Genomic DNA, 20,135 nt, shown 5'->3' with positions numbered 1-20,135 from the left:
AAGCTTTTTCCCCTTTTATTTGAGTTTATCTCTTTGTTCTTTGTAGAACACTTCTTTGTTTCTTGGTGAGGTTATCTCCGAGTAAACAGCCTCTAATTCGTTGGACCTGTGCGTCATATCAGGCAACGTTTAGAAATCCTTCTTTTGGTGGACTTGTGAGTCATATCAAGCACCAACTGAAGTCTGGTAGTATCATTGGGCCATCCGCAACCCATTGTGTCACCGTTCAATCCATCAGTTCTCCCTTTTGGCGAGTTCATATCCCTTTAGTCCGGTCGAGTGATCCTTCCCTATTTTAGGGCGTATCACGTCCTTTCTGTAGTCAGTTAATCTGGTGATGTTTAGATATGTGACTGGAGTACGGTGTTAGATATGTCTCGTTCTTGATTGGTTCTGTTTCACTATCGCATGCTCCTCCTGAGTTCCATTGTCCACCACTGCAAAGCAAATCCACTAGTTTAAACATCAAATGAGACCTTAGATTCCTATCAGAGACGCTGGTCATGAGCATAGGCTAGTGAAACATTAACCTATATGTCACCTAAATTTTTTTACAAGAATTAATTACATATATATAAATTTTTACTAAATTGTCTATAGTCCATAAAATTTCAGGACCGACCCTGCAGAGATGGTACCTGAAATGTGTGGCAGAAAAGCCCCGGAAGAAAACAAGGGACTTCTCTGGATTGACATTCTTCTCAACCCATCGACCCCATGTGGTCAAAGCTTTACGGAAAGCTTCAAGTACAGCGAGTTCGTGATAAACATTGCTTCCTTCTTGATAATAATCTTCCCTTTTAAAACCAACACACCAAAACATCAGTTCTGACATTCCACAACACAAAGAGAGAACAACTCCCATTATAGATTTTACCCTTTAGATGTTTTCTCGTGAGTCCACCAATGTCCAGTATTAAAGACTATAATATCAGCTCCTTTGTATTGCTCTGAAGACTTCCCAATCAAATCAAGCCGAAGAGTCTCCTTCTTCGTTCCTTTCTTGTCAACAATCTCTGATTCTTGAACCAAGAATGGTGAAACAAAGAACTCTACCGTGCAGTTATAATCCTATCAAATAAAAAGACATAAACCAGATTTAGAAAATGAATTGGTGTAAGAGAAATGAAGCAGCATGTACCTGGAAGACGAAGGAGTACTCAGCCTCCGCACGAAAATGATATCTTCCTCTAGCTTCATACACCTTACTCTCATCTTTCACTGATCTTTTTAGCATACAAACCAGAGACTCCCACATGTTCCTATTCAGAGAGTCTCCCACAAACGCTAGCCTTCTTCCTCTAAGCATCTCCAGCATAATACCTCCATTTAACCTTCATTTTCATTATATATTAATCTATTATTAGGAATTAATGTAATTTTTTGTCGGCTAAACGAATGTAATTACTTTCGTTTCGAAATGATACATTTTTTTATATTTTAATACATTATTTAATGATAAATTATAAATTTATCAAAATATAATTGTGTTTATTAAAAATTTATTGGTTAAAATAATAAAAAGAAGTAATTACAGAAAACAACTAATTACAAAAGTATATATTGATAATCAAAATTTAATACAGTTTCTTAATATGTTGAAAATTATAAAATATACATTTTTTTTTTGAAACTAGTATTAGAAATTAATTAGTAACGTACCTTGGTAAAGTACACTTCGTAGGTTTCCACTTCAGTTTCTGAAAATCTTTGTCGGGTCTTCCGTTTGAAATACAGTTAAACTGTTCATCGACAATCTTACACGAACCTGGTTCGTAAAGCGGGTACGTATCATCCTTGATCCATTCACCGTCGAAGAAGTCACAGTCCTTCAGAGACTCACTCCATTTCTCCACCTCTTGTTTCACCGATGAGCTGGAGCTGACCGTCACATCAACCGACACGGGTGCTTCCGACAGCGAAGGAGCTTCTGTCTGGTTTCGAACATCATCGCTGGTTAGTGTCGGAGATTTATCTGAAAACAGAGGTTGTGATGGGTTGGTTCTGTTTACGTTGGGAGATTCAAAGGTCGCGTCAGTTCGATTCTCCGGCGCCGGTGCTTGTAAAGTACTGTTTTTGCCAGTGTAGGAGAAAATGGAAGAGAAGTGAGATCCTGAAGTGTTGTCTGATGAAGGAGTAGTGATGGAGAAGGACCAAGGAGAAGATGAGTTGGGAGAAGGGCTGAAAAAGGCAAGGAATAGAGTGAACGAGACGAATGTGACTACAAATGCGTAAACGAAAGTTGAAGTCTTTCTTGGTTTCACGGCGGAGAAGAAGCTTCTGGTTTCGGCTGGTGTTGTTCCGCCGTGAATCGGCATGTATTTGACGGCGTTCGACGCCATGTAGGGAGAGAACAGTCCACAGAGAAAGTGGGAATGTGGAGTTCGTGGCGGCGCGTGACAAGTGTTTTTTTGGTGGTTGGAGAGAGAAAGAAGTTGCAGAGATGTGTCTGAAACTATATTATATGAAAGAACACTTTTTTTTTATAATAAGAAACAGAAGGAAGGGGTTCTTGATTTGTTTAGAACGACACCGTTAATGGAATGACTTAAAGTGGAGAGTTTTTCTATTAAGCACACCCTCTTGATTTAGTGGTTAATTACTAGAACAAATCTACAATGCAACTTTCAAAGGGCCGTGTCGGTGGTTCGAGATTCAACTTTTTTATATTTATTGGTTTTCATATCTCTATATGGCTCGTGTTCAACCCCTAAAGAATAGTTGTTGGACTAATGCCTTTGTACGGTGTAGTCATAAGTGTAGAGTAGTATTTTTGTAATATTATCTAACGATTTAGCTTATAGATTACTGTGTTTACATCTGGTTAAAATGACAATCTATATTCAGTTATCTTAAAACATATGCTTTGTATCCATAGAGTTTGATGATTTGAATCGAAATGATAACTTTGTTCTTCAATATATACATAGCTTTAATGGTAATTAGAGTATGTGGTTCAAAAGCTATATGTGGTCTATAAATGGACCTTACAAAAAGAATTAGAAGAAAGAAAGATCGAGAAGACAACGATCAAAACTTAAATATGCCTTGACTCTTGATTTGGTAGTTAATCAAAAAGTTAGGTGGAAGGTTTGTTAAGAAGTAATGGGCATGGAGGGATATGTTAAAGCGTTTAGTACTTTAATTTCGTTAATGAAAACACAACCGTCGCTTTGGCCGAGTGGTTAAGGCGTGTGCCTGCTAAGTACATGGGGTTTCCCCGCGAGAGTTCGAATCTCTCAGGCGACGTTTTCCAATTTTTTTTTTTCGTAAGCCCCCAATTCGTTGTCTGATTGTCTCCACTTACCAAATAACTGACAACTCGTGACATTTGAGTCTTGCTTTCAACTTCCGAGATATAAACTCTTACCAAAACACAAAATCTTCTTTATCTGCTTCACTAACACTAACAGTAACAAAAGTGTGCGTTAACCAAGTGATAAAACAAGATCAACGACACACCTAGACTTTCTTGAGAAGAGAGCCTTGCGCAGTTTCAAACCGCAGTGAGCTAATCATTGCCAATGCTTGATCTCAGGACGTGGCCACACAAACTTGTAGAGAGCCACAATGCAGAGTGCTTGTGAGACATTCACAGCAAGGAAAATATCAAACAACTAACTCATTCTTATATCAATAAACCAAATCATGATTCATGAAGCAAATCATACAAATCAGAGAAAGCTCTCAAATAGAGCTTTACAGAAAACCACATGGAGAAAAAAAAAAAAAACAAAAAAAACTAAAAGCTGCAGATCAAATTCAAACACAAACCTTCCCCATTTTACCAACACAAAGAATATGTTTCCCCAATCTCAAACCCTTGGAAACAACAATCTACAAGGCAGTCTCACAAAATAAGAAACAGATTCTTCCACGCACCTAGATTCAAGAAAAAATAATCCTCTGCAAGTCCATGCTGCAGTCAAACGGTTAGTCAGAGGCTCAGAGCAGACCATGTCTTCTTCTCTCACTACTGTGGAATATGGTTTCGCAACTAAAACTCGGATTATTCTTTTCTTTTTCTCAACTTTCTCTTCCTTTGGAATGCAACCGGCTGTAGAACTCAGTGAAGTCTAGCCGGAAGAAGAGGAATTTGAGATCTACAGATTGCTGGAGCGGCAAAAGAGACAGGAACGCATCTAGTGAGGTTGTGTACTCCTTTGCGATACTGTCCATGTCTTGACTCATGCTTTGAAGAAACTCTCCAGCTCGCTGTGTTATAGCCTTTCTGCCCTCACTCATCCATGAACTTGATGAGTCTTGCGTTTTGTTTCTCTCTCGTCCCGGTTCTTTAGTTCTGCAGGCAAAAAGGGGTTTAACCATAACTCTTTTGTCAATTATAAATAGATTTAAAACAAAAGTTACCTTATTTGGAGCTCGTAGATTCCTTCATACAAACGATCTGCATGACTCCTGAACCTCAATATAAGCTCAAAGAGGACAAAGAGTGATTTTCTGATGGTCTGAGACTCTTCACCAAGAAGAGACTTTCCAACGATGGAGTTCAGATACTTCTCATGCGCTGCCAAAAGATCGTCGAGGTCTTTAGCAGCTTCCATCTCTTTCGCGAAGTTACACCACGAAACCTCCAACACCTCGAACATGATGTAATACTGAAAGTTGGTAACGAAATGGTTCATCTCATTCCACAGAACCTGGCACCTCCTCAGCGCCGAGAGAAGCTGCAGCTTCACCGAACTCTGGAGCTTCACGAACGAATTCGAAGTGATGCAATTCGGTTTCATGGTCTTCCAGATTCCGATGAGAGCGTGCTCCACCCTTTTCAACCTCCAGAGGAAATTAAACACTCTCAGGTACTTCGACAGAACAGACTCTGTAAAGACAGTATCCAACGGAGCCCTGGCCTCGTACTCCAACGAGAACACATCCCAGCCTCTGTCTCCACTGCCGTGTGGCATCATCTTCACCTTCAGTCTATCTAGCACGTCGCGGTCATCGTACTGGGCGTTAGACGCCCGAACCGCAGCTTCGAGAAACCCAGCGAGCTCAAAGGAGCTAATATTATTCGCCGGCTCAGAGAGCTTAGGTCCCACAATATCCATCAAGTACTGCACAAAGTCACCTTGACCAAGCAGTAGATAACGCTTAATCGCTAGACAATGCTCCTTAAACTTATACCTCTCATACAAAACATCCAACAGACGCTTATCGATTCTCTTCGCCGCCTCGGCGACAAGATGCTCAAGGGCATCAGTCTCCCCATACCCAATCCCTCCTCTCCTCGTCGTCGTCCCGGAGGCAGCTGCTGCTTCCGAAGCAGCATCTGCCCATCCGTGGTCGTCGCAGCAGACACGAAGAAAGTTTATAGACTTCCCCGTCCTCAGAATCCTCTGAGCTAAACTCGGAGAGATAAAGGACGGGAGCATCCCATGGTGAAGGTTATACCCTTCCCTCCAAAGCAAATCCACTTTAACCGGGTGGCTAACAACAAAGAACTCGCCGAAACTATCCTCCAGCTCCCCTTCCAGCACCCAGCTCCTCACCATTTCGAACAACGGAGAACACACGCATCTCAGCAGACTCATCATAAAATCATGAACAAGCGGATCACCATGCTGGGCGTGAAGATGAATCGCCCCCGCCATGGCTCCCCCTCTCAACACCCTACACTTATCAACCAAAACCGCCATCAGCCTCATCTTCACCTTCGGCTCCGCGAACCAAACAGACAACCTCCTCAAGGAAAGGTAACTACTACTACTCCCGCCAGCAGATTCAGAAACCAAAGGGATAGGATTCATCCCCTGAGCTTCTAACACAGCCAACAGCTTGTAGTAATCAGATAACTCGTCCTGCAACGCCGCGCAAAAGGCTTGTCCAACGGTCCCAACGGTTGATTCATCCATGCTCTCGGATATGAAACTTTTGACTTTTTTAAACAACCAGCCTAGCTCGGAGAGGGTGCGAACCATAGTCCTGGTAGCTCGAGGGGTATTAATGTAATCAACCACCGCGTAACCGTCGATCTCGCTGTTGAACTTAACGTACTTCCCATCGATCCCTTGGCAAGCGTACAGCACATCTCTCACTAGAATCTCCTCGGTGACTTCGTTCTCTTCTTTGATTAGATTCGCGTACTCTCTAAACGCCACGTCACGAAGATTCTCGGGATCTTTGCTAACTAACAGAACTCCGTTAGTTTTCTTGTTACCTAACGATGATGAAACGGCGGCGTTGAGATTGGGTAACAGGAGCGACGAATCGAGTTTGTGACGATCCTCGGAGACGATTCTGAGGAGGTAGAGGAGGGACCACTTGTTGTTGACGCTGCCGGGGCCCGTTTTGGAGGCGAACTTGGCGTAGAGATCGGCGAAGGCGAGGGCGTCGGAGGATTTGCCGTGAGTGGCGAGGCGGCGTTTGAGGGACTCGGCGATTGCGGCGGCGTCGGGGGAGACGGAGGGGGTGAGGCGGCTGCGGAGGATGCGGTGGGCGTAGCGGAGGGTTTTGAGGAAGGTTGGGGAGGTGGGATCGGGGTCGGGGGTTTGGGGGTTTTGGGAGAGGAGGCGGAGGACGAGCTCGTGGACTAGATCTGATGCTTTCTGTTGATCGTCTTCTTCCATTACTACTCTTTCGTCTTCGTTTTTCATTTTATTGGAATTTGTGTTTTTTTGCGATTTGCAGAGTGAAGTGGTGAGGGGGCGCCGCGATGAGATGGGCTCGGCTCTCTTTTGGACTTTCCTCGGCGGGCAATTGAGATTATTTGCAATCCAAAAATATTGGGGGAAAATCTTATATGTGATTTTATATGTTTAAAAAATAATAATAAACAGCAACATTGAACAAAAAAAAATTATATATATATTTAGAAAAATATTTTTAAAAGAATTAGCTGTAACATAAAATTAAAATCTTGTAGGAGTATTAGATAATTGTTAACTTGTGATTGGTCAGCGTATTAAGGAAATGAATTTCCTTATTACTTTATAAAAAAAAAAAACCATTTATAATTTTTATTTAAAACTTTTTTTTTTGGTAAGCAACAAACCAAACTGGTAATTCCGCGTCCATATGAACAATAAACGACGGTTGGTTTCTTGCACTACGTGCAAGACCGTCCGCATTTGAATTCTGCGTCCATGGTATATGGATGAGTTCTGAACTCGTCTTCGAAAACTTTATATATTCCAAATAACTCGTAAAAGCTTACCACTCTTCAAGATCAGAAACATATTCAACTGAGAACAATCTATTCCAAAAGTAACATTTAATTGTCTTACATTTCTCATACATTCTATAGTCCAAATAAGAACTTTTATCTCCGAACGAAGGGGTGATTGACTCGCTCTTGTATTTCTTGCTCTCATTAGTCCATCAAAACTCTTTAGCGTACTACACCACCCTTGGCCCGAAAACCCTCTAGCATATCTAAAACTTAAAACCAAAAAAGAATGAGTTAGGACTTTATTTATATACTTCATTCATTCCACATTGATTTCGTTGTATATGTTATACTCTTAATTAATATATTACTAGGTGCATACGGACATAATTTTCTTACAAATACGTATTAGTTTATAATTTATTAATTCAAAAACCAGTATGATAATATATAAAATTTCATCAATATATATATATATTTATTCTTGTAAAATTTAAAAACACTCACATATTCAGATTTTTTTATAAAATATCATGATTCAAATGTTGTTTCTCAATTAATTTCAATTATAATTTTTTTACATCTCAATTTTAAAAATATTATTTCCAGATAACAACACAATATATATAATAATTATCTTATTAAAAAAACAATTATTTTGAAAATTTATTATATTAATTTATAATCAATTATCTAATATAACCTAAATATAATATTATTAATATAAAATTTGTTTTTAATTAATTATTTACAAAAATTTGTTTTTCATTAATCTATAACTACACATCTTTGTTTTTTTAACTTAATAAAAGAAGGAAAAAATGATGTTTGTGGGAACAAATTTGAAAATAGAAACCGTAACAACATGTTTATCTTGATAATATAAGTTCATAAAATAAACCATTAAAATACGTATAACATTATTACATCAACGGAGTATTGAGATATACACTAATTTTTTTTATATAATATGTTTCTGTTTTTTGGTTAATTTTTATTTTTTTGTAAATATTTTAACACTTACTAATACTTAATTTAAAATAATAATATTAAATAAATTAATGAATTAATGACTCAATTAAAAATTACTAAAACATGATAAATAAGCAAAATTTCCTAAAATCATGGAGAAAATGACAACTAAAAAAATTCACTTTTCAAATAATAGTATAGATTTTATTTGTTTTTGTTAATTAATGAACTGAAAGATAAGATAAAGTAGAAAAAATATCAAATATTTTCGTTAAAAATAGAAAATGATACTTATAATGAAATAATTTTAAAGTTTACAAGAACATTTAAAATATAACGGAAAAACTATTAATTGAGAAAAATATTATTATTTATGAATCAAGGGTAAAAAAAAAAATTTAATAATTTTTTTTAATTTTTGTGAAAATATCAAAATGAGGATCTGTATGAAACAGAAGGAATAATTGACCACAAATATTTCCTCTAACTAATATTTTCTACTTTACGGTAGATAAATATCTATATATCCATTTTGATGCTAAATTCTGATTGGATACCCTCTACCATTAATACACTTAGATTCTATTTACTTAAATATCTTATCATATGTGAGTTAATATGCCTTGCACACAATTTAGAAATGACACCTATAAATACATACACATTTGTACTTAAATACTCACATAAATACTGAAATACATGTATGTACTCTTCCTCATCTCTCTATCTCTTATCTCTCCAGCAGCTTTATGATGATGTGTTTTTTTCTTGGGTTTTTATAATTACAGTTTACGAGGATAATCACTTCAATAAACAATTGGGTTTAAATAATAATCGCTTCAAAGGCAAGCAGCGAGCGAGAGAGAGAGGCTTTGAAAGTAAACCCTCTTTATGAAATAATCGCAATCAACTAACTGATTAGTGATAATGATACTTCTCTTAAGTGCCGCCTCTTCTACGTAATCACTCTCTCCCTCTCTCTCTCTCTCTCTCTCTTCTTTCTCTAGCTTTTGCATGCGATTGGGCTTTTAGCGGCTACGGCGGCGATGATGATGCTACATTGATTCAATCTCTCTCTCTCGAAAGAGGTGAACCATTTATTTTTCCTCTCTGGCGTTATTAGTCTCTTGTGTACTGGAGTTTTCTGTAGTGGCCGTTTATTTTGTTTTATATGTGAAAATAAAATCGACCTAACACTCTTTTTATTTTTGTGTCCAAGTGTTCTCAGCTCTTAGGCAGTGGCAATTCCGTAATTACCACTCGTCTTCTCTGATTCGCTTTACCAATTAATCGTCTCCTTGAAGCTTTTGCTTGTGCGTTTCCCTGTAAAAGCTGAGTCATGGATAATAATCCTCTGTAACTCTCTCCCATTAAAACGCTGTCGTTTCGCTTTGCTAGTAGCTTTTTTGAGAGAGAAGAACTTCATCACATTGTGGGTATATATATCTTAAGGAAGCTTATTGCTTTTGTTTATTTGATTAAAAAGTTGCATACTTTCTTCTCCTAAGCCTTAACCTTGTATGCAGTTTAGAGTCTTGTCATTACATTGTGTATATATTTCTTAATGAAGCTTAATGATTTTGTTTATTGATAGAAAGTTACATACTTTCTTCTCCTAAGCCTTAACTTTGTATGCAGTTCAGAGTCTTGTCAGTACATTGTGTAATGTACCTTAAGGAGGAGGCTTATTGCTTTTGTTTATTTGATAAAAAAAGTTACATACTTTCTTCAACTAAGCCTTTACTTTGTATGCAGTTTAGAGTCTTGTAAGTACACTGTGTGTATATATACATATATCTTAAGGAGGCTTATTGATTTTGTTTATTTGATAGAAAGTTGCATACTTTCTTCTCTTAAGCCTTAACTTTGTATGCAGTTCAGAGTCTTGTCAGTACATTGTGTATGTATCTTAAGGAAGCTTATTTCTTTTGTTTATTGATAGAAAGTTACATACTTTCTTCTCCTAAGCCTTAACTTTGTATGTAGTTTAGAGTCTTGTAAGTACATTGTATATATATCTTAAGGAGGAGACTTGTTGCTTTTGTTTATTGATAAAAAAGTTACATACTTTCTTCTGTTTTTTTGCAGTCTCTGCAAGTTTTGAATTTGGGTTTGTGATGGCGCCCAGACAAGTACCAAAGTCGAGAAAAGCTGGGTCTAGTAGTAAGTTAAAGGCTGCTAACTCTTCCCCTGCTTCTTCAACAGCCTCGTCTCCGATACTTTATCAAGAGACGTCCGTGGATAGCCATAGCTCCCCTACTTCTTCCTCTGTTCGAAGCAAGCCTCAGTATACAGGCAGGGTGCCGCAGACTGCTTCTCAGTCCAAAGAAAACGTCACTGTGACTGTTCGTTTCCGTCCACTCAGGTAATAGGATTCAAACGTTGAGTTGATGTTTGTTCTGTGGAGTTGACTCTGGTGTATGTGTGATGTAGTCCGAGGGAAATTCGCAGAGGGGAGGAGATTGCGTGGTATGCAGATGGGGAAACAATTGTGCGGAATGAGCATACTCCGACAATAGCTTATGCCTATGGTTAGTCTTATTAACTGTTTGACTAGTGTCACGAGTTTCTGTAAGCATAAGAAATTATATACGCAGAGCATTGCATTATTGATTGAAGGCATAAATTAAACTAATATGTCAAATTCTGTTTCTGCCATATGGTTTCTTGAAGTTCTTCTTTTATTGCAGATCGTGTTTTTGGGCCTACAACAACAACACGCCAGGTCTATGATGTCTCTGCTCAGCATGTCGTTAATGGTGCTATGGAGGGGACCAATGGTTTGTAGTAAACACTTCTTTATTTTTGTTGTTGGAATAAGAGAGTAACATTTATTATTGGCTGATCTAGTTAACATATACTTCTCGGAAAATTAAAGGTACTTTATATCAAAGTTTACCCTGAGCACCCCATCACTTGAAAGTTAGAACATGAAATCTTTGTCTTGGCAGACTGTATCCAGTGCTTTTTTTAGTCTCTAGAACATTTTGGAGTTAGACTTGTTTGCCATTTGATTTTATGTGTAATGACTGAGTGTTAATCCAACCACAGGGACCATTTTTGCGTACGGAGTAACAAGCAGTGGAAAAACTCACACTATGCATGTAAGATTCACTAATCATAAAACCAAAAATATTAGATTCATTGATCATGATATTCTTTGATTCATATTCCTCTTCCTTCGTTTCTGGCTAAATCACTGGGCTGCAGACAAAACTATCTATATTAAAGATTCAAGTTAACAGGAACTTGTACATAACAGACAAAGTGAACAGTATCAGGAGAAAAGTTTCTCAATTATAGTGGCCAGACGATTGACAATTGAATTTGATGTTTAGATCCTAAAATGTTATTTATATGGGATATTTGATTGCTCTCCTTCTAGCTAGGGTTGCTCTGTTGACCATATAAAACTTTCATTTACATGTAGTTAGCATATGGTACGTGTGACTTCAGAGATATGCGTGACATACAAACAATTTAACCTCATGAAGACAGTTTTTTTTTTTTGGGTTCATTTTTCAGGGCGACCAGAGATCTCCTGGTATTATCCCATTAGCCGTGAAAGATGCTTTCGACATTATACAAGAGGTACTTCGTGTGATGTTGATTTGTCTAATTCCCCTGCTGAAATTCTAGCTACGTCATACATTTATTTATTTTTGTGCAGACACCAAGGCGAGAATTTCTCCTACGTGTTTCATATTTGGAAATTTATAATGAGGTGCTACTCACTACTTGCTTTTTTTCTCTCCATTCCCTATCGTCAACTTCACCAGCAGTGCTGAATGATAATCAGATTATGCTTTTGATTTTTTTTAATATCCTTGAGGTTCATTTTACTTCAGGTTGTCAATGATTTACTGAACCCAGTAGGACAAAATTTGAGGATCAGAGAAGATGAGCAGGTACTTGTTTCAGTTATGGATACTCTTATTTACTTTTGTTTTTGTAACATGCTAGTTGCTGGTCTAATTATTTTTGTGACTATAGTGTACATCATAGAATCCCAAACCTTGTCACTGTAGATATTTTTTTAGTTAGAGGAGACAACTTTTCTCGGGTAGATGCTTGAAAGTACTTGCTCCGTTTTCTTATAAAATGAATTTTTTTGGGATCCTTCAAATACTTTGTGAAAATTGGCCCGGTCTGAAGTTGCTGCTGTTAGCTTTTTGTATGGTCTAATAAGTTTAGAATAAACTTTGACCACTTTCTGCACTGAACATCTCTTTTATGCTGATGATAGGGAGCTTTTATTGAGGGGATTAAAGAAGAAGTTGTGCTATCCCCTGCTCATGCGCTCTCTCTTATAGCAGCTGGAGAAGGTAGGCGCTTCCATGTTTCTCTTTAATTTAAAAAGGCTTACTCTAGAACCTAACGTTTCCAGCAGACTGACTCAGTCATTGTAAATTTTCTTTCGATTTCTTGGTCAGAAAAAAAGTGTTTTCCTCTTAAGTGATGTGATAAAACAATTCTAAAGACTAGCTTTCTCTTTCTTGATTATTAATCCTTGTGCATCTAGTACTTTTCATGTCAGTCATCTTAATAAAACTTCCGTTTGATGGTAGAGCACCGACATATTGGATCCACAAGTTTTAATTTGCTCAGCAGCCGAAGCCATACAATGTTTACCCTGGTATGTTTATTTTTTTTTCTCTTCCAAAGCAAGGGGAGACTTATTTCTTTGTGAACTTGCTATGTCATTGCCCCTCATGAAAATAGAATTGGGGTATATATTAGATTGCACACAACATTTTAAAAATAAGCCATCTCAGTTCACAAGTTTGTTTGTTAATAGAAGGATTAAGTTCTTAAAATTATTATACATTTGGAATCATTTCACTCTCCAACTCTGAACATTGTCATCCAAGCATCTTTGGCATTGCCCCTATTTGACTAATGGAGTTTTCCTATAGGGAAATTTCACAGAAGCTCAAATTTCAAAACTTGCACTGTAGTGTGTTGATAAGTGTACAACTTTGATGTATTATTATCTTTCTTTATCTATTTTCCTCAGATATATATGACTTTTGATGACCCTAAAAACATACTTGATTCTTTGTCATTTTGAATGCTTTTGGCCCTTACATATAACTTATATTTTCAATTCATGGGTTGGGTTGTCTCCAAATGGTTAGGTTCTATAACATCGAGGTTGTAGCTACTTGTCTATATATATTTTGTTGTTTTAGACGGGAAAATAGGAACAGTTTTGCTTTCTTTTGTATCTACCAATAAAGCTAATACCGTTTTTGACAGACCATAGAGAGTAGTCCCTTGGGTGGCAACAATGAAGGTGAAGCTGTACATCTCTCGCAGCTGGTATATAACCTTTTATTCAACTCTGGGGCAAAAACTCCTAACTGTTTATTATTGCATTATCTGAGCACTTAAAGGTGAACAATTGATTAACTGCTCATAATTTCACTTATATCTGCAGAACCTCATTGATCTGGCAGGTTCCGAGAGCTCAAAGGCTGCAACCAGTGGTCTAAGGCGCAAGGAAGGGTCTTATATTAATAAAAGTTTACTGACTTTAGGGACGGTGAGTTCTTGGTTACCACTGTTTTAGCCAAGTAGCATCAGTTTATCGAAGTTTAATTGAACTCAAGAACTTCTTTGACATTTAAAAAAAAAAATAGATCCGCCCATAGATTGTTTTTGCTCTTCCTCTTTTTTGCTATTCGCCTTCCAGTCATTTTGTTAATAATCTGCCATACTCTGAAGTTGGATGTTTCTTTTGTTATCTTGTAGGTAATTTCAAAGCTTACAGATAGGAAGGCTAGTCACGTACCATTTAGGGACTCTAAATTAACCAGGCTGCTTCAGTCCTCGTTGAGTGGTCATGGACGCGTATCTGTAAGTGTTGCTAAAGATCTGTTTTAGCTTCTTATTGCAAGAAATGCCTCGAACAGTATGACCGTAGGCAAGTAGAAAACGATTCCTTTAATCGATTTAACTAATCGATTGATTCATCTCTATATGGTTAGCTCATATGTACAGTGACTCCTGCATCAAGCTGCACCGAAGAAACACACAACACACTGAAATTTGCCCATCGTGCAAAGCATATCGAAATTCAAGCCGCACAGAACAAGGTCATAGCTACATCTATTCTCTCAGTGCATGTATGTTCTCTCTTTATTTCTAAACCCAATAAAAAAATACAGATAATTGATGAGAAATCATTAATCAAGAAGTACCAAAACGAGATTCGCCAACTCAAGGAGGAGCTAGAGGAGCTTAAACAAGGAATTAAACCAGTTTCTCGGCTAAAGGACATTAGTGAAGATAATATTGTTCTCCTGAAGCAAAAAGTAAGTTTCTCTTTCATTGATCCCTATACTTGAACCGTATTGTGCTTCAGTTTTGGATAATTGAAATCTGATTTGCTTGATTGTTTTTCGATGTGATTTATAATAGCTAGAAGAAGAGGAAGATGCTAAAGCAGCTCTCTTGAGTCGAATCCAACGGCTGACAAAACTAATTCTCGTGTCTGCTAAAACTCCACAAACATCACGAGTTTCTCATCGTGTTGTTCCTCGGAGGAGACACTCATTTGGACAAGAGGAGGTAAAGTTAATTACTTGTTTAGCAGCATGTCTGCCGATTACTATTTTTTTTTTTTTTGGCTGATGTTAGTTGATAATTCATGGCCAGCTTGCTTACCTACCGTACAAGAGGCGTGATTTGATGGATGAAGAGAACCTTGAACTATACGTTTCTGGTGAAGCTAATCCTGAGATTATAGAAAATGATGCGTTTAGAGAAGAAAAAAAGACTAGGAAGCATGGACTACTTAATTGGTTGAAACTTAAGGTACACATCTAATTTCTAGAATTTATATGGCTTTGATAAAAATTTCTCATTACTGTTTTATTAATCAGAAAAGGGACAACAGTTTGGGGGAATCAAGCATTAGCGACAAGTCAAGTGCGGTCAAGTCTAACAGTACACGGTCGACTCCTCAAGGGGAAGGCAGTAATTTTCATACCGAATCAAAACTTTCAGAAAGCTCACCATTAGAGCCTGGGGAAGATGTAGAATCCCTTGAAGACAGCTCTCATGAGATAGAGACACCTGAGGTGCATTAAAATTTTCTCACATTCCATTTACAACAAGTGATGCAAGATCTTAAGACAATGTGTACTTATGTCCCAGGCTAGAAGAAGAACAATCGACCAGATGGATATACTGAGGGAACAGCAAAAGATTTTATCGGAGGAGATGGCGCTACAGTCAAAGTCTTTTAAACAGTTGTCAGAGGAAGCCACCAAAGCCCCTGAAAACGAAGAAATTAAAGTAATATTTTGCATTCTGTTTCATGATCTTTATCAAAATAGGCGCATTATTTACCTTCCTTGGATTTGTGCAGGCGGAGATTATAAACCTCAACGACGATATCAAGGCAAAGAACGACCAGATTGCTGAGTTGGGGAAACAGATCTTGGATTTTGTAATGGCGTCACATGATGCGTTGGATAAGTCTGATATCGTGCAGGTGGATTATCCTTTTCAAATATCACACAATGGCCTTGGTGGCATTCTCAAATGCGTTTTCTCTATTATCTGCAGGCTGTTTCTGAAATGAGAGCTCAGCTTAATGAGAAGAGTTTTGAACTTGAGGTGCTGAAACTCTCTCTCTGTTTACACATTATTAAATGAAACTGAACCTAAGATGCCTTTGCCTGATACTTTTTTCATTTTGTTTATAGGTTAAAGCTGCAGATAATCGTATTATTCAGGAACAACTCAACCAAAAGGTTCAAATAATATTTCGCCTTAGACCCTTCGAAGCTAGTGTGCATGCAGACATGTGCGAGAAATCTGTAACTGATAACAACTCTTTTTTTTTCTGCAGACATGTGAATGTGAAGCGTTGCAAGAAGAGGTTGCAAACCTAAAGCAGCAGCTCTCTGACGCTCTGGAACTTGGAGAAGATATGAGATCGATCACAAGTCACATGCAACAAAATGAGGAAAAAGTCATACAAGCACAGGTGAAATTTCCCCATATTATTGTCCTCTTCCCTTATACTTTGATCTTTGGAAAAAAATCTAAAGCATTTTTTTTAATCTGGCTGAGACATATGACCAGGCATTTGAGATTGAGGAGCTTAAACTGAAAGCTGCAGAGCTAAGCGAGTTAAAGGAAGAGCTAGAACTCCGAAACCAGAAACTTGCGGAAGAGAGCTCATACGCGAAAGAGCTCGCTTCAGCGGCTGCAGTTGAGCTCAGGGCATTGTCTGAGGAAGTAGCAAGTCTCATGAATCGCAACGAGAGGCTAGCAGCTGATTTGGCAGCAGCGAATAAGAGCTCGGTTACACCTCGAGGGAAGACAGGGAACCCGAGGAACGGAAGGAAAGAGAGTCCTCTTGTAAAGAGGAAAGAGCAGCAAGACGGCTCGCTGATGGAACTGAAGAGAGAGCTTAGCGTGATCAAAGAGCGTGAAGTTTCGTTTGAAGCTGCTCTCGTCGAGAAAGTTCAAAGAGAAGCAGAGCTGCAGAGAACAATAGCAGAGTCTAAAGAAAGAGAAGCGTATCTGGAGAATGAACTTGCTAATATGTGGGTTCTTGTTGCCAAGCTGAGGAGATCACAAGGAGATAGTTCAGATATCTCAGTGTCAGAGACAAGACAACAAACCGGTCATTTTGGGACTTGAGAGTATGATTCGAGCTGTAATAAATTGATTTGAGATTCGTGAATTATTAGTTTGTGTATTTTATTTGCAGTTCTCATTTTCCTTCTGCCGCTTGGCTGTGTTTTTCTCTTTGTTGACAGTATTGTAAAGGAAGTATCCTAAAGGCAAATGAAAGACTCTTGTGCAAATTTTAGTCTTGCTATGGACAGTTTTGTGCTGTATAATCAAATATACAACCTAAGTGTAACACCCGACTGCTCTGTCAGTTGGCTGTCACTACTAGGGGTGGACGTTCGGGTTCGAATTGGGTATTTTGATATTAAGGTATAGAACCTAGTATTTCTACATCTCAGGTCGGGTTCAGATATTTTAAGTTCGGATTCGGTTATTTTAGATCGGGTTCGGATATTTATATGTCGAAGGAAAAAAATTAAATTCTTTATTATTTAAGTTTTTTGTATTTAAAATATATACTTTCAATTTAACTGATTTTCTAATTTTTAATACATTAGATTATTAATAGGTTTAAAGATAAAACTTTTAAAATAGAAAGACATTAATTTAGTTGTTATTTACAAGAGCTTGATATGTAATTTAAGTGAGTAGCAAATGATTAGTTTCCTAATTGTATGTATATTATCTGATTTTGAGCCATGTGCAAAATCAATATAAATATTTTGAATAAAATTAGAGAAGTAAACTAGAAATATGTGGTCAATTATTCATATGTTTGGTTATCTTGGATATTACCCGTTCGGATTCAAATATCTAATCTCTCCTAATTCAATACCCGTTCGGGTATTTTTGGATTTCGGTTCGAATTTTTCGGGTTGGATTCGGATACAAATTCAGATAGAGGGTAAAATGCCCACCTCTACTCGCTACCATTCACTCGATTTGTGGTTCTCAGCATCTGAGGGTTGGTGTGTTAATTTTTTGCAGGTTGGAAAATACATGTTTAATTGCTATATAATCACCACATAATTTTTTTTTGTGGTTTGATGCACAGCATCGTGAATCATTTCTCGAAATATCAATATCATTATTCCATTATTCCTTCTCAAATACATTTACCTTTGAGTTCTTTATGAACAAATGACCGTTAAATAAGTCCATTTTGATGATTTAGAATGATTTAGATAATCAAATCAATATTATTATGCTTTTCACCGTATTAATAAAATCGGGATGTTACACCAAATTTAAACACGAAACTAAATTGCATAGAGAAGTATAGACATAAACATGATAGCATGCTCATCACTAGATTAGCTTATGTATATGATTTCTAAGACATGCTAACCTCAATGAAGAGCAGATTATTACAAGCAATCCGAATCAAAATCAGACTGGATAGGGAAAGTTAAACCTTGAAACTTTGAATGTGTTCGTCTGCAACTTCATTATGTTTCAGCTAAAACGAACACTAAAGTATCCAGCTACTAGAAAAGACATCAGATTTCACATGTGTACACAGAATCTAGTATGCACTTAGTTTATGTTACACCCAAAAGTAGACGTACGTGGAAAATGGTGAGCCAAATAACAAATGTGAAGTGAGACATCATTTTCTTGTTCTATATTTAGGTCATATAATTTTGTTATCATTTGCCTTTTTTCTATTCACATTTGATACTTTAGGTTAAGATTTTAAGATGTGGGACATGAAAATTTCCTTTATTTATGATGAAACGTTTTCTTTGTACTTTGTACAACCCAAGTTAGATTGAAATTAAAAATAGATGTAGGACGGTATGTGCCCACCACTGTCTTTTCTCACATCACACATCAATAATTGTGTTGCACATCAACTAGGATCCGATGTTTAATTTCCTCGAATAATCATGGAGTCAGGAAAATACATTATTCTAGTTAAAATTTCTCAGTTCATGCGTAACTATAGAATTGAAGACACGTCCTTTACAGTGTTTTATTGTTCTATGTTCGAATCATAGGATAACTATACTTGTATGTTGGTTTGTGTAGGCCGATACATTGCTCTCAGGTCCTTTTTGCCTAGACGGATGCCTATTTCTCGACAGAAAATAAGCTATTAAATACTGCATACGTTGTATATATACATCAAAGTTTTTTAACAAATAATTAAGAACATATTTATTTGGTTTGTCTTATATTGACTGGAGTAAATACAATAAAAAAGTTAAACTTAGTGGTGATGTTTACTTGGGACCCTTTTGCGATTCCATTTTGATTTGAGAGTTAATGTTATTGGCGTGGCCATTCCATGACCAACCAGAACATGTTTTCAAAGCAAGTAGATTAACCAGAATTGAAGAAATAAATAGAAAATGATCGAGCTAACAACTATATTTGTTATTGAATTTTCGATTTTCTTAACTACTTTTAGTGACACTTTAAAGAGAGAGTGTACAAAGAAAGTGGTTTAGTTGTAAAGAAGGTCCAATGATAAATTTATATTGGTGATAAACGAGCGGGTTGAATCATTTCGTTTTCTTTTTGGATATTTCAAATTAAATCTCACATACATATTTCACATTATTTTAAAATAAAATAAAATCCAGTTAACTCTCTATGACTAACTTAACATTTCATTTGTGTTTGTAACACGTTGAGAGTTATTTTATTTCATCTGCATGAACTAGTTTAACCGTAAAATATTATCTCTATTGAAAAATCATAGGTAAACAATACCAAAAATCTAGAGATATAATAAAGGTAACTAGAGGCGTAGATCCAAACTCACGTGGTCCGTTACATTCGTTTTGGACTCGTAAAATAAATCATGCCTGCTCTTACCACCACCACCACCGTACGTCGGTCTACTCTGGTAAGATGTACGGTCATGATCATCACAACTTTTTGATGAGTTATACCTACGCAATAACCCTAATCTTGCGTCATTGATGCGAGCAGCTTCAAGGCTAAAATGACCCTCGAAGAACCTAGAAGCAGCAAAGTGGTATTGGTTACGGTGGAAAAAAGCGGCTGCGTTTGAATGGAGGTGGAAGCGTTTGGTTTGTTGACGTTCTCTCTTGTGGGCGTTTTGATGGCCGCCTAGGGCTTGTGAAGTAGGAAACTTCCGGCTGCAATAGTGGCAGTTGAACCTCTTGTCTTTATTATTGTTAGTGGTATTATTGACTTCGTTAATGCTTTCACTGGACTCAGATTCTTCATGAGAAGTTCCAAACTCGAATCCGAAAAGGCGAATCGGTCTAACCTTGGGAGAGAAAGACTCAACGTTCATGAAGTCATGAGTCTTCATTTTGATAAAAGGCTAGAGTAGTGACTTTGAAGTCTAAGAAGAGAGAAGAGAGAAGAGAGAAGAGAGAAATTGTTTTTATTTTTTGGGTACTTTGTCTAAGTGCCAACTCTGGCTTTATATGTTAAATTGGCAACTGCAAGTACGTTCTTCTATATG

At 37.2% G+C, this 20,135-nt stretch overlaps 3 protein-coding genes, 1 non-coding gene and 1 pseudogene across 7 annotated transcripts; 2 read left to right on the top strand and 3 right to left on the bottom strand.

The window, feature by feature from the left end:
* Positions 1-2,342, bottom strand: part of LOC106323138 — a 5,180-nt pseudogene extending 2,838 nt beyond the window's left edge.
* An 825-nt stretch (positions 2,343-3,167) lies between these two features.
* TRNAS-GCU lies at positions 3,168-3,249 on the top strand. The gene has a single exon. It is a non-coding gene; the product is annotated as a tRNA-Ser (tRNA).
* A 358-nt stretch (positions 3,250-3,607) lies between these two features.
* LOC106327789 (gamma-tubulin complex component 3) lies at positions 3,608-6,697 on the bottom strand. Its single transcript, XM_013766039.1, has 2 exons — positions 4,369-6,697; positions 3,608-4,300 (listed from the first exon to the last, which is right to left on the bottom strand). The coding sequence occupies exons 1-2, from the start codon at positions 6,609-6,611 to the stop codon at positions 4,027-4,029; spliced, it is 2,517 nt and encodes an 838-aa protein (XP_013621493.1). The 5' UTR covers positions 6,612-6,697; the 3' UTR covers positions 3,608-4,026.
* Positions 6,698-8,974: 2,277 nt separating this feature from the next.
* On the top strand, positions 8,975-16,937 carry LOC106327702 (kinesin-II 85 kDa subunit). 4 transcript variants are annotated; one of them, XM_013765935.1, is made up of 25 exons: positions 8,975-9,183; positions 9,315-9,531; positions 10,184-10,460; positions 10,529-10,626; positions 10,786-10,875; positions 11,147-11,199; positions 11,621-11,686; positions 11,766-11,819; positions 11,944-12,003; positions 12,342-12,420; positions 12,664-12,731; positions 13,355-13,417; positions 13,536-13,640; positions 13,850-13,954; positions 14,086-14,193; positions 14,266-14,412; positions 14,519-14,668; positions 14,756-14,914; positions 14,983-15,180; positions 15,257-15,397; positions 15,471-15,596; positions 15,671-15,721; positions 15,811-15,858; positions 15,957-16,094; positions 16,193-16,937. In XM_013765935.1, the coding sequence occupies exons 3-25, from the start codon at positions 10,213-10,215 to the stop codon at positions 16,754-16,756; spliced, it is 2,919 nt and encodes a 972-aa protein (XP_013621389.1). In that variant the 5' UTR covers positions 8,975-9,183; positions 9,315-9,531; positions 10,184-10,212; the 3' UTR covers positions 16,757-16,937. The 4 variants fall into 4 exon arrangements, with proteins under 4 accessions (XP_013621389.1, XP_013621388.1, XP_013621387.1 ...); XM_013765934.1 differs by having other exon boundaries at positions 8,976-9,183; positions 9,324-9,527; XM_013765933.1 differs by having other exon boundaries at positions 8,976-9,183; positions 9,315-9,527.
* A 2,302-nt stretch (positions 16,938-19,239) lies between these two features.
* LOC106325901 (zinc finger protein GIS2) lies at positions 19,240-20,093 on the bottom strand. The gene has a single exon (XM_013763952.1). The coding sequence runs from the start codon at positions 19,977-19,979 to the stop codon at positions 19,437-19,439; it is 543 nt and encodes a 180-aa protein (XP_013619406.1). The 5' UTR covers positions 19,980-20,093; the 3' UTR covers positions 19,240-19,436.
* Positions 20,094-20,135: the final 42 nt, after the last annotated feature.

The sequence above is a fragment of the Brassica oleracea genome, chromosome C2, assembly GCF_000695525.1.
Source record: "Brassica oleracea var. oleracea cultivar TO1000 chromosome C2, BOL, whole genome shotgun sequence".
Taxonomy (NCBI): domain Eukaryota; kingdom Viridiplantae; phylum Streptophyta; class Magnoliopsida; order Brassicales; family Brassicaceae; genus Brassica; species Brassica oleracea.
Note: the sequence above shows the minus strand (reverse complement) of the source record. Positions and strands in the feature narration are given on the sequence as shown.